The sequence below is a fragment of the Ambystoma mexicanum genome, chromosome 3p, assembly GCF_040938575.1.
Source record: "Ambystoma mexicanum isolate Mex_15411 chromosome 3p, UKY_AmexF1_1, whole genome shotgun sequence".
In the NCBI taxonomy this organism is placed as follows: domain Eukaryota; kingdom Metazoa; phylum Chordata; class Amphibia; order Caudata; family Ambystomatidae; genus Ambystoma; species Ambystoma mexicanum.
The window spans coordinates 995,069,373-995,082,342 of record NC_090925.1 but is presented as its reverse complement, the minus strand read 5'-3'; the positions used below and the strand labels follow the sequence as shown (position 1 = coordinate 995,082,342).

The 12,970-nt window shown below is 46.9% G+C and overlaps 1 protein-coding gene across 2 annotated transcripts in view; it reads left to right on the top strand.

The window, feature by feature from the left end:
• Positions 1-12,970, top strand: part of DHX35 (DEAH-box helicase 35) — a 2,070,470-nt gene that overhangs the window by 1,688,342 nt on the left and 369,158 nt on the right. For both annotated transcript variants that reach the window (XM_069652289.1, XM_069652288.1), the window contains one exon: positions 9,152-9,281. In XM_069652289.1, the coding sequence (XP_069508390.1) occupies positions 9,152-9,281 (130 nt within the window). The remainder of the gene's footprint in view (positions 1-9,151; positions 9,282-12,970) is intronic.

Below are 12,970 nucleotides of genomic sequence, written 5' to 3'. Positions count from 1 at the left end.
CCATTGTCTTCTAAACTGTTTCACTGTGCCCTGTTGGGCCCCAAAAATCCCCACCAAGAGGACACGCATGGAGCAAGGGTCAGGTGTCCCCAAGGGTTTCCAGGCCCTAAACCACAAATCTTTACCAAGTCTAGAGGGTCTTGGTAGCACCACTCCCTCTGCCCACAGCACCTCCTTCTGGAAGTAGTGTCCCAGCATCGGCTGCAGCAGCGGGTTGTCTTGCGAGGCCTCATGTCCCAGCCATTTAACCACAAACTGCAGTTTTTGCGCTAAGAAATACATCTCAGAGTGGGGTACCCTTATTCTGCCACCACTATAGTCCCTCTGCAATGTACATAAAGCAATTCTGTTCCTCCCTGCCACCCAAAAGAATTCCCGGGCCAGCGCCTCCAGCCGTTGAAAAAACCCTCCAGTTATAGAATAGGGTATGTTAATAAAATGATATAGGAAATGCGGAAGTACAACTATCTTTAACAGCAGTGCCCTTCCCGGCACCGCAAGGGGCAGCCTTTTCCAAAACCTCATGGAGTCGATCACACCATCTAAAGCCTTCTGCGTATTATTTATATGTGAAGAGGCAGGGTCCTGCCAATACTGCAATCAATGGGGCATGGTCTGAGATGACCCAAGCCTTGTAATCTATGTCCACAAACTCACCCAGAGATTCCGTCCCAGTAAAAATATAATCGATACGTGTATGTACTCCGTGATTGGCAAAAATATGGGAATAACCTCATGCCTTTCTGTGCCTTTCCCTCCAATCGTCTACCAATCGTAAATTCTGAAAAAAGGAACCAAGAGCGTTAGCCCGTGGTGCAGGCTTCCTGTGTTTCTTGTCTGACCTGTCCAAGCAGGGGTTAAAAGTGCAATTGAAATCTCACCCCCTCCATACCCAGTTAGATCCCCTGTATGCGGACAGCTTGGAGTATAATGACTTAAAAACGCTGTGGCGTCATGGTTCGGGGCATATGTATTCACAAAGCATACCTCTCTATTTTCCATTAGCCCATGAACCACAGCCATTCTGCTCTCATCTTTTTTGAATTCCAGTAACTGGAAGGGAACAGAGGGAGCGATCCAAATGAGAACTCCCCTGGCATATGCCGAAAATGGCGATTCATACAACTTACCACCCCATTTCCTGGCTATTGTAGACTATTAGCTGTTAGGTGCGTTTCCTGCGACAACGCAACCCTTATTCCCATTCTTATCAGGTACGCATATACTCGCAGTCTCTTAACATAATTATTGAACACCCTGACATTCCAGGTGACCACACCTAAGCCTTTAATCTTTGCCATGAGCGGTCCCGCCCAGGCTACTTCCGTCCCATCTCCCGCCACCCAGTCTTTCAGCTGAGTGCCCTCAGATTGCCCTCCTGCCAATAGGAGCCATGCCACTTCCCATCTACTACCCCCGCAACACTGAGCATTGCTGTCTGCCCCCTCCCCCCCTGGTCTGAGGGCTGCGTTCCCTAAACTGCCCTTATTTCCCTTTTTACCCACTGAAATCACATTGATCACAATTCAGCCCGTCAACTAACAGTCCCCTTTGGCCAAACACCTATCCAACCCTCCCTGCCATCTCCCCAACCCTGAACACCTCTAAAAACAACTACCCAGGAACTTCCCTTCAATTCAAATAACAGCACAGCAGCGCTTCGCCTGCTCAGGCTCAGCCACCTCTCCCATACCCGCTTCCGGGTCACGTGCAGCCACTCAATGCCTTAAAACTGGAATTTTGATTTTCAACTGGGGTCCCAATTCGTATGCCCCCGCATTACTTTGCCTGTATCACTTGCGCCGTTTCTCCAACCTCTAGGCGGGGGAGAAGAACCAAGAGACAGAATTTACAAACTATTTCCGTGCCACCACACAATGGTTAGTTGTTGCCTTTGCTCAGGAGCTGCGGTTTCCCCTGCATGTCCATCCAGGAGTGTTCCTCCACAGTGTTGTCAAAAAAGTGCGAACTTCCATTATGCAGGACCTTTAATTTGGCTGGATAAATCAACATATATCACAGGTTTGCTCATCGTAGTCATTCTTTGGTTGGCCCGAACATTGTTCTGCGCCTTTGAACTAGTACAGTATAATTGGGATATATCGCCAGCTTCGAAGACCCCCTGGTGATAGTCCCTCCGTCTCTAGAAAAAGCAAGAATTCTTTCCTTGTCCTTGTAGTTTTTGATCTTTGTGATTATTGGGGGTGAGGGGGGACACCCGGCGGAGGCCTCTTCGTCAGCGACCTATGTGCTCTCTCAACAGTAAATCCCTGTTTTAGTGTATCTTTGCCTAACTCCTGCAGGAGCATGTTCTTCACATAGGCCGTGGGGGTCTCTGCAGCCTTCTCCTTCCAGAAGGCCAAGTATTCTGATATTATTCCTGCGTGCCCTCCCCTACGCATCTTCTGCATGGTGCTCCAAGATCTTCACTCGTGCAAGTACATCCTGTACTTGGGTTTGAGTATTAGCGATGTTAGTCGTGTTGTCTTGCACTCTCAATTCTGCAGTACCCAAACGGTCCGCCAGGGCACGCACATCCTGGCGCAGTAATCTGATGTCTACTATGACTGCGTCAATTTTGTACTCCAATGCCGTCTTTAACGCTGAAATTGCTGCCAAGATAGGGCCTTCTGCCTGTAGGGTCACCTGCGATGACACACCCATTTCCTTCGGGTTTCCCTACTGCGTTATGGTGTCCTACTTCTTGCACGCATAAGCTTCCATAACCGTCTGCCTGGCTTTCACTTTACGGCACTTGTCAGGAATCTGGGATTTATGTCTGGGTTAGATCAATGCTATTGTTACAACTACTTGACACTCTTACTCACTGCTATCCAATTTGCAAGAAAATCGCTCCCCAATCTTCCCTCGGGCATCGCGCAGCCCTCCTTTGCGTCTTCATTGCTTGGGTGGCCACCTTCCCAAGGTATTATGCGCTCACGTCGCATCGTCCTGAGATGACATGTACTGGATGCACCCCTTAGCCGCCCTGGTCAGCACGTCTGCCTTTCTTCCTGTATTTCGTACACCAATGTTCCTTCTTGCTGCTCCTGTTTGCTGTTCCACTCTCCCTTGCGCAGGCCTTGCTCCACACTCACTTCTCTGCTGCCGTCCGAGCTTTGAACCTCCTCTCCCGTTCACAAAGTTCTGCCAGTATGTAGTGCATTCAGGTCGCTCGTATCTCATAGCATTCAGATATGTCAAGCTGACGTAGCCCAAACTCTTCCCATGCGCCTCCAACGGGCTGCACTAAATTACCCAGCACTGTTTCTCCTCCCTCCCTTGGTGCCCTGTGTGTCTCACCAGCATCTCTCCTCCGGCAATGCAGTCAGCTTGCGCCTATGCAGCCTCACGGTTTCATTTCGCACCTGCCAATTTGGGTTTCCATTTGTAGTGAAGTGTCAATATTTGTCAATTGATTGTGTCTTATGACCCTCGTACCGTCCGTTCTCCATTTTGCACCGATCCACATGTAAGGTGGTGCCATACAGTAGATGTCCTTATTTATTTACTGTGTTTGTAAATTATTTATGAGCAATTAGGTACTGGGTCGAAGATGTGGACTGCCTCTTCAGCTCCATAGTGTTATATCCATGGTGCCGACATTGTTATTGTTGTTCCCGAAATGTTGCATATATCTGGTGGCTAGGGCCATCCTATACAGGATCTCCTATCCGGCATTGCTCTGTACATTCTTATAGTCCTGGGCATCAGCGTGCTCCCGGGCCTGCTCACTGTGTCTGGGCGCTCACCGCTCCCAAGGGGGGAACCTCCAGCCGCCTCACCTGACGGGCCACCGGGATTTGTGGGCTGTGTCCTCAAGGGACGCTCAACGTGCTTCGGCAGGAGTTCGGCTACCTGGTAGGGTTCTCCCCCCCCCTTCAGCACCTACCAGCCTACGTAGGAGCAACCGTGCCTTTGACCTCGCTCTGTCCGGGCCATTGCCGAAGCGGGTGCATGATGTATTTGTATTTATTTTTATTTATATAGCGCTTTAATCCAAAGCGATTTACAAGAGGAACAAGCATAATACAACAAGCAATACATGACAAATGAATCTGAACCAGAAAACAGTACAAGGAACAATTTACATTATTGATGAGGAGAGGTGCTGATGGAGAGGGACAAAGTGAGCGAGGGGGTGGGAGGAGTAGGTAGAGGAAGAGAAGTAGTGAGAGAGGAAGCAAAGGATGCTAGGGGGTGAGTGGTAGAGATAAGATTTTAGAGAAGTCAGAATGAGGGGTAGGAGGTGATAGAGCAGACGGGGAGGGGTAGGCGGTTCCAATGGAAGGGAGCGAGAAGTTGGAAGGAGCGGAAGTGGGAAGGGGCACATGGTGGAGGAGTAGGAGGCGAGAGAAGGAAGAGATCCGCAGAGCGGGGAGAACGAGGAGGAGTATTAAAAGTGAGGAGGGAGTATAGGTAGGGAGGGGCAAGGCCATAGAGGGATTTGAAGACTAGACAGAGGAAATTAAATTTGAGCTGTGACTGAAATGAGAGCCATCCTAGTGAGTTGAGAGAAGAGGAGATGGAGTCGTGAGGTGAGAGAAGGCAGAGGGAGTGGGTGGCAGAGTGGTAGATGGATTTGACGGGGGAGAGGTGAGAGGAAGGGAGTCCAAAGAAAAGAGTGGAGCAGTAGAAGAGTATGGAGAAGATATGGGAGGTGACTAAGAGTTTAGTAGCGTGAAGGGGCGAATTTTGCGGATGTTGTAGAGGTGGAAGCGCCAAGATTTGGCATTGAGAGAGAGGTGGTGAGAGAGAGAGGTGGGGGTCAATGAGGAGACCTAGGTTGCATGCGAGGGGAGAGAAGGGGAGTTGGGAAGGGGGGAAGAGAATAAAAGGAGGAGGCGAGGGAGGAGGAAGAGTATTGGCAGGGAAGAATAGGATTTCGGTTTCGTCTTCATTAAGAGTAAGGAAGTGAGAGGACATCCAAGATTTAATAGCAGAGAGGCAAGAGGAAAGCTTATGGTGGATACCAGCAGAGAAGGAGGAGAACGAGAGGAAGAGCTGGGTATCATCACCGTAGAAATGGCGGAGGAGTTAATTGGAGCTAAGAAGGAAGTGTAGAGAGAGAAGAGAAAGGTCACCCGCTCTCCTTCACAAAGACACTTCTGTCCCGTTCCGAGGTAGCCAACTGGCTGCGGGTTGCTCCACCGCACAAAGCCACATTGTTGCACTTCTCCCCACCTCTGGCTCGATCAGGCTCTCCTTCGGTGCTACCGATGCAGGGCGAGGAGCACCCTCTTTCTCCGTTGGCAGGTCCCTGCCTCGCAAGCAGCTCACCAAGGCACAGCGACTGCCATTTTGGATTTTAACGTCTCAGCTTTCCACAGCTCCGTTCTGCTCTGATCGCCAGGATCCAGCATCAGCGTGCGTGCAGCGCTGGTCTACACAGTGCCGGACGCCTTTTTCTTGTAAATTGGTAGAAAATCAGGCACTTTTAACTATCTTTAGTGAAGGATCATGCAGGAGCTTCCCAGATAGTCAGCCTCACTGCATGGCTGCTAGCCACTCCCCACCTGTGTGAACTGTTAAAGCTTTGAGAGGTCTGTGCCCGACTGAGGGAGACCTACGTGAACTTTTTGGTTCAACTGTGAAAGAACCTCTGGAATGCTGGAATAACTAATTTTAACTTGGAAGGTCAGGCGGGCCTCGATCCATGTTTTGAACTGCCTTTGTTTTGAGAACCTGACCCAGAGTGTGTCATCCTGTCTACGGGGGGCCGCCTTGCTCTGTTCTGTCCAACGTGGGGAGGAAAGGATGACTCTGCCACTTTGATCGTTTGTTATAACACTGATTTTCCTTTGCATACATATTCCCCTTTACACACTTTGTCTGAGGGATAGGGCAAGCATTAGGTTTTGTTAGTATAGGCCATTTTGATTTGACAAACACTGACTGTGTTTACTTTATTATTTGATCGTAGAGGCTACTCCGGTCATAGCTGTAGGGTAAAGTTGGAGTTTCTACAAGCCCCAAGAATCTGATAAAGGTTTTGAAACTTGTAGCTTTTTGACAGTGTCATACTTGTGATACCAAGGATTGGCCACTACTCCACTAATGTGCAAGACTTCACTACAAAACAACAGAACTTGGCTTGTCTAACCAAATTGCATGAAGCCAGACTCTGCACTTTCTAAATAATGCCACATTTGTGATGTGTGTTTTTCTTCTCAAGACCACAATGTCGTGTACATAATGGCGCCCACAGAACACAATGTACTTAACTTTCTGTGAGCATTTTCTATTTGGGTTAATTGAAATACATTCTGATGCCATACACACTGATTGCATTAGAGAACACTTTAGCACTGTCAGCAGATTACAGTAGCAATATAAATGCATAGATTTACGCTGTAAAAATTTACGGTTCATGTATTAAGAACCAACTCTCTTCTGCACTAAGGTTCATGTATAGGAATTATCCTTCTAACTAAAATACAAATGTTGGTTGCAGTCCTCTACATAGAATCTTTGCTTTGCTTCAAAAATGGACAATCCTAGTGTTTAACATTGTCTACCTTTTCGTTGATTCATACACCATGGCAAAATGTTGCACAATGAGTTCGCTTTGCCTAAAGATGTGTATCTGATTTTCTTTTAGACCACATGTAAATAAACACATGTTCCCTGATTTAAAAAGGGCGCACAAAGAATTGTAATGATTTAATCTGCTTTGCTATTTTCTAGATAAATGCGAGTTCATGTTCAAGTTCTTGCAGGTTTGGAATAGGGTGATTACTTCTAAACACCACTACAGTTCCCTCTAAATAGAACATTCTATAAGGGCAGTGTTAAATGCTCGTATTAGTATGGATGCATGTTTGACAATTATATATGTATTTTCTTTTAGGACGAGACCATACAAAAGAGTATGCGTTAAGTTAATATATACTCATGTGGATTCCAAGGCACCTTTGGATTATAATAAAGGGGAGATCAAGGAGTGTTGGGTGCATGAAAGGGCCGAAGAGCAAGGGAGTTGAATGGACAGAATTAATAAAGTGAAATGTTATGTCTGGCCCTACGTGGAAAGTAAACAATGTTTGTGTTCTGCATAGCGCTTAAGGTCGCAAAAAGGCCACCTTGCAGCACTGAGGAATGGGAATCCAATCTTGAGCTAAAGTGCTGAATCGGATGCTTTAGATATCACTTGAGGGGGGATTGACTCACAGGGGAGGGACCAGGCCATAACAGCTGCAATTCTGTGCATAGTATTTTGGAGATTCGGAGTGAGAGTTTGGAGCGGCACAAAGGAGCCAAAGAAATGGTGCAGGTGAGTGGAGAGAAGGGATCAGAAGGAGAAAGGAGGTGGAGAATAGCTATTGGGAGGTGGTGGAAGAGAACATCAGGAGGAGAGAGGTGTATCATAAGGTATCAGGAAAAGGTGGAAGAGAACATCAGGAGCAGAGTGGAAGAAGGTGAGGGGTATCAGGAGAAGAAGACCAGAAAGGAGGGATGAGAAAGGTGGGAGTTATCAGGTGAACATCGTCCATGGGAGAGATGAGTGCGGTGAGTGCCATCAGGAAGTGGCGTAGGAGACACTCCAAAAAAGAGAGGAGGCGGAGGAGGACGGAAGGGTCATCTTGAGGAGAGAGTGGAAGATTGAGGATGAGCTTGCCGAGGGTGGCATCTCAGGGGGAGGAAGATAGAAGTGCTCAGGTGAATCTTGAGGATTGGCGAGAGAAGAGCTGGCCTGGTTGGCCAACATTTAGGTGTGTGCGTGACTACACTGCTTACCAGTACGTGTAGCAAGATGGCGGCTAGCCTCTTGTTGGCTTGGTCTACTCTTTGCAGAGCCCACCAGTTCTTCTATCTGATTTTACTATGAATTACATCAGAGCCAATCCCGCCTTCTCAGTGATAGTTCTATGCAAAGCATTTAGTTTAGCTTAACCCAGCAGGGTGTGGAAGAAGAACCCTTGATAAAACAGAAAATGCTCATTGTTGGTATGGGAGTTTGGCATAGAAGAACCGGAGCCTGGCACAGTGGCTGGAGGTGCAGGAGAAGCTGTAGGTTGAGCAGAGCTTTGTAGGTGCAGGAGAGTTGGAGACTGGGAAGAGGTGAAGCGATCGACAGTGCAGGGCATGTGGGAAAGCAAGAGAGTCTGGAGGAGGTGCAAGATGGATGAAAAGAACAACTGATGTGATAGAGTTGGAAGAAGGAGAAAAAGTGAGAGATTGGGAGGAGGAGTGAAACCAAGTTCGAAGGAGGAGGTGGACAAAAGGGAGATTGGTGGGGTGACGAGTAAAGGTGAGTAGTGAAATCAATTTGGGGATTGGGAGGGGGTACAGAGAAACAAGAGGCAGGAGGCTGGAGTGCAAGAAGCGAGAGAATGAGTTACATTGGTGGAGGAGGAAGGGAAGAAAGGAGTTGAAGTGAATGAGAAACTAAGGGAAGATAAAGGTGAAGACTCCCTTAGAGACACATGTAGAGTGCCAATCCATAAGATCCATTCACTGGGCAAAGGAATAGATCACAAGACCTATAACCCTGCTACCCACCTCTCCTCTATGATAATATTCAGATTCTGCTGACAAGAACCATAGAACTACAAAGCAAACTGGTTGAAACATATCTGCAATGCCATCCCACTATTAACCAACAGAAAATTCATCCAACTCACCTGACATTATCGTTTTCAAGTAACTGCTGATAAGAGACTGTGAGTGAAGTCAGGGAGCCACCTGAAAAGTCTGCTTGAAGAAGAACATTAATTTGTTTGCAATCATAGAGAGTTGGCGTGTGCCATTTCTGACAAGTTGTACTACAAAGTTACATAGTCCTTAATAAACCTCTGTAAATCAAACACTTTGAGTTGCGTCCTTTGTGGATTCCACTTGTATTCATGGCATACTGTAAAACTGGCCTTACTCTTCAAATTCTTCCTTGGTGAGAGGTGAAATGGGGTATTGACTGGGAGGGGTTCTCAGTAACCCTCACTTGACCGATCTCCAAGTAGTTCATGGCTCTGGCCCGAAGGCCTTAGCAGATTTGCTTTACCCAGTAGTCTAGTCCCGTTGGTCAAGTATCACTTCACAGCAACATACACCTTCAGACATCTTAGAGATTGAGCTACAACAACTACTTATTTGCATGTGTGCGTGTACTAATGAGGGAACCTTTCATTTTGTATTTGTTCTTTCTCTGCAGTACAACAAGAGCTCCCAGTGGTGTCAAGAACACTTCCTCAATTATAAGGGCATGATCCGAGCCACAATTGTCAGAGAGCAACTGAAAAAGCTTCTTAACAAATGCAAAGTCCCAAAGAAGTCAAGTGAAGGTACAGTACTGGGTATATTGAGGGTTTCTCTGTTGCTGTTACTCCACCCTTCTAAACTGAAATGATAAAAGCCCCATCAGCACATAACCTTTCTACGTGCCATTATTCCAATGCGATTAGATAGCATATGCAGGAGAGCAGTTTTGGGTAGCTCAAGGGAGATGGTTAACTTCATATGGGTGCTATTTTCCAACAGTGCACAGTGTGAAGAGATTGATGGCAGGTTTTTGAAGCTTTGATAACTAGTGCTAGCCTGCTAAAGTTCCAGTGGACCCAGTAGTTGGAAAACAGCCTGTCAAGTATTCAGATCTTCCAGAATATGGTTACCTCTTGGTCTATATCTGCTGCCCAGGGACTAAAGTATACATTTTAATCACGTTAACCATGTTTTCAGACTGTTTGCAGGTTTGAAACCCACTTTAGTATGGAAAACTGAGCCTGTAGTCTCCCTACTTCCAGGCCCACCGGGCACATTTTCGATTGGGTCAGGAAATGAACATGCTTCTCTCCAGACTTTCTCCTTAATGCTTTGTGATTCCCTATATACCTTCAAAAGCATATGTTGAGATTGATTATGAAGGGTTTTCTAAAAATACTTTTAATAGAGTACAGGGAACTCAAACTCAGACATAATGCTGCTAGATGTACAGAGGGAGTAAAAGGGCTGCAGTTGCGCTACTTTATTAAATGAAATAAAAAATGGGGGAAGGGATGTGGTGTAGAAATGAAACGAAGTTTTGAGAAACAGGATCTAAATGCAACTGCTGGAAATAGGGTAGCATCCAGTAAGCAGGAGCTGCCTATGAGAAAAGGCCAGCTAGAAAACACGAGATGCACATTTAACTGCCACACATGATGTAATCTGTACCTTTTTGGATATTATATATCACCTATTATGCTTTAGATGTCTTGTTGGTATGTCATAAGGCTCCTTTACACACATTACCAAAGACATAGTAAATAATGCAAAAATATATTTGTATGCCAACAGTTGACACAGGGTGCCAAAAGTTGCTCCTAGTAGGTGTTGATCACTCTTCTAGGTGGAATGCAGGGGCTAAATGGCTGCCAGGTTCCAGCAGTTTCAGTTCCTGTCAGAATGTTAACAGGCAAGGGAGTCACACTATTTTTCACCAGGAAGTTTATTTCCGATTGTAATAACCACTTGATCAAGGGGATAGCGGTATAATTTTTAAATGCATGCTATGATCCCCATACCTAACTACTCTTAAGACCCTACACAATTTCACATAAGTGAAGAAATACCTGTTAATATATTATCTGGGGATACCTGAACCGGAAGAAGGTGCATCTGCCTTTAGTAGAGGTGCTGGCCCTTACTGAAAGGAATGAAAGGGCACTTCCCAGACAGGAACAATGAAAGAGACAGGTAGTCCTCTTCTTCATATGTCTTCCAATAGATCCCAGGACTGTCTGAATCAAGACAAAGTACAGTGTCAACTTACATTTCTGACAAGGCAACTATTGGGGCCTTGTCAAAGGGGGTCCAGAGCCCCTCACAGCCGGGGGTCAGAATTCTTCCACAACAGAATCCATAGCTAGTTTTACCACTGAGGTTGATGGTGGCAGCAGAGGATCCCAATTCCTGCCCCCTCTTTTGTGCTGATCTGTGCTGGCCCACGTCGCCAGCCTTGCCTCGGACTACATATACTTGCCAGCTTTCTTTCCCATTGCAGATGCCGGCACTGAAACAAGAAGAAAATAGGAGCCAGGGATCCCAACAATAGTCACCTGTGCTAACAAGGTTCCAGTGCTGCTGTGAAGCGTAAGATGAGAGCGAGACGCTGACTGCAACCACGCAGCAGCACAGAGCAGAAACTCACCGAGCGGGCAGGCAAAGCTCTCTGGTAAACCCGTAACTAAACATTACAATCCACTAAACCACCATGGACTGAAAAGGGAAAGTTACCCAAACGTACCCAAGGGGTCCCTGACAACAGGCTCCAAACCACAAACTTTGCCACGGATTTGCCACCATCCCTAAATCTGCCGGATGGCAAGCCCATACGGAGCAAGCTGGGGAGGCTAAGCTTTATTTTTAAGCTTTTCACTGCACAAACGGCAATGGGAGGGAAAAAAGAAAAGAAGACAACAGGCCAACCAGCACCAGACGAGGGATATATAAGCAGGGAACAAGAAGCAGGAAGAGGAATAGGTAGACTGCGACCAAGAGACCAGCAGGAGGAAAGGAGGTGTGATGACTTGTGGAGAAGAGTTTTTGATCAGGTGAGTCATTGGCGTCAGAGTGATAGTGGTACTGAGGTGTGAGTGTGGTTGTGGGACGAGTGTGTAGAAAGGCTGGTGTATTTTGTGAGAGTGAAAAGTCTGGTTCAGAGTGGAAGGAGGGTGCTTGAGTAGTGTTGTGGATGAATAGTAGAGTGGAAGTAGTAGTAGTCTGGGAGGAGTAGTATTGTGGTCAGAGGAGGAGTAGTCGAGTGGGAAGAGAGGTAGTAGAGTGGGAAGAATCCGGAAGAGTGTAATAGTGAAGGGACAGAGGATTGAATGTGTCGAGCTGGCCATCTTCTTGTGCTGCGTACCTATATTTCTCTTAGTCATTCGCAGAAGTTGGTGTGGCCGTGGTGGCAGCTGCAGAGGTTGTAGCACAAGGAGTAGTTCAATCAACCCAGAGAGGGTACTTGTGGGTCATCTTTTAGGCCTCCCCTGTATTAGCATGAAACATGGGCACTGTGAAGCCCTGACATGGGAGCCTTTTGCATATATTACAACCACTGGCAATCTGAAGAACAAGCTGGAGGACATTTTCCGGCAGGCAAGATGCAATGACAACATGTTTGAGATAGGGAGGACCTGACTGGAGGTGGAATAAGGTGGCGAAATTGAAAGGCAGCCGTCAGGTTGAGGGAAGAGAGAGAGCAAGGAACCCACCCCACAGTAATGACTGGAAAGGGAAGGCAAAGGTAACAGAAAAGAGGGCAGGATAGAAGGCAACCTCCTTAGCAGGTGGTAGGAACAAGGGGAGGCTAGCACAACGTGCAAGGCAAGAACCACGGGCTGGAGCACAAGGGAACTATGCTAACATGGAGTCCCTATCAAGTTGGAGGAGCCATGGTTAAGGCAACAGTGATTGAATTAGGTGAATCTGACAAGTGCAATCCACTATCCCAAACCCCATTGGAACACTAATCAGTGGCTAGTGTAGGAAGAGTTAGTAAATCCCTGATGGGGTCTTAGACTGATAAGACCATGTGCTTTAGGTAGTCATCACAACTCAGTTCTAGTTTGAGCATAGTAAGGGTATAATCCTTGGAAGCACTAACCCAGTTATAAGGATGCTGGGGCTAGGGAAGAGGATGAAACAGACAAGAGAGAGCGGGATGGCCATATGCCCCACAAATCTGATAATCCTTGACAGTTGGGATTGTTTTCTGTGACAATTTGCTCGTTCATCGCCCCCACCCCCAAACTCATTATTTCCTACAGACAAAAAGATATGTTTTGAAAGGAAGCGCCCCCAATTTCAGCACGATCCTCCCCGCAATGAGAGACAATAAGGGACTCTCCCGTAATGGGAATAAGGCCAAGACAGAGTGCGGGTGAGCGTAAGTGGGAGTTTATCCAAAGAATAGGGCATGCAAAGAACTCTGCAACCTCCGAGAGCGCTCTGTCTGACAAAAGCAAAGACAGGCGTATTTCTAATACAAAAAACG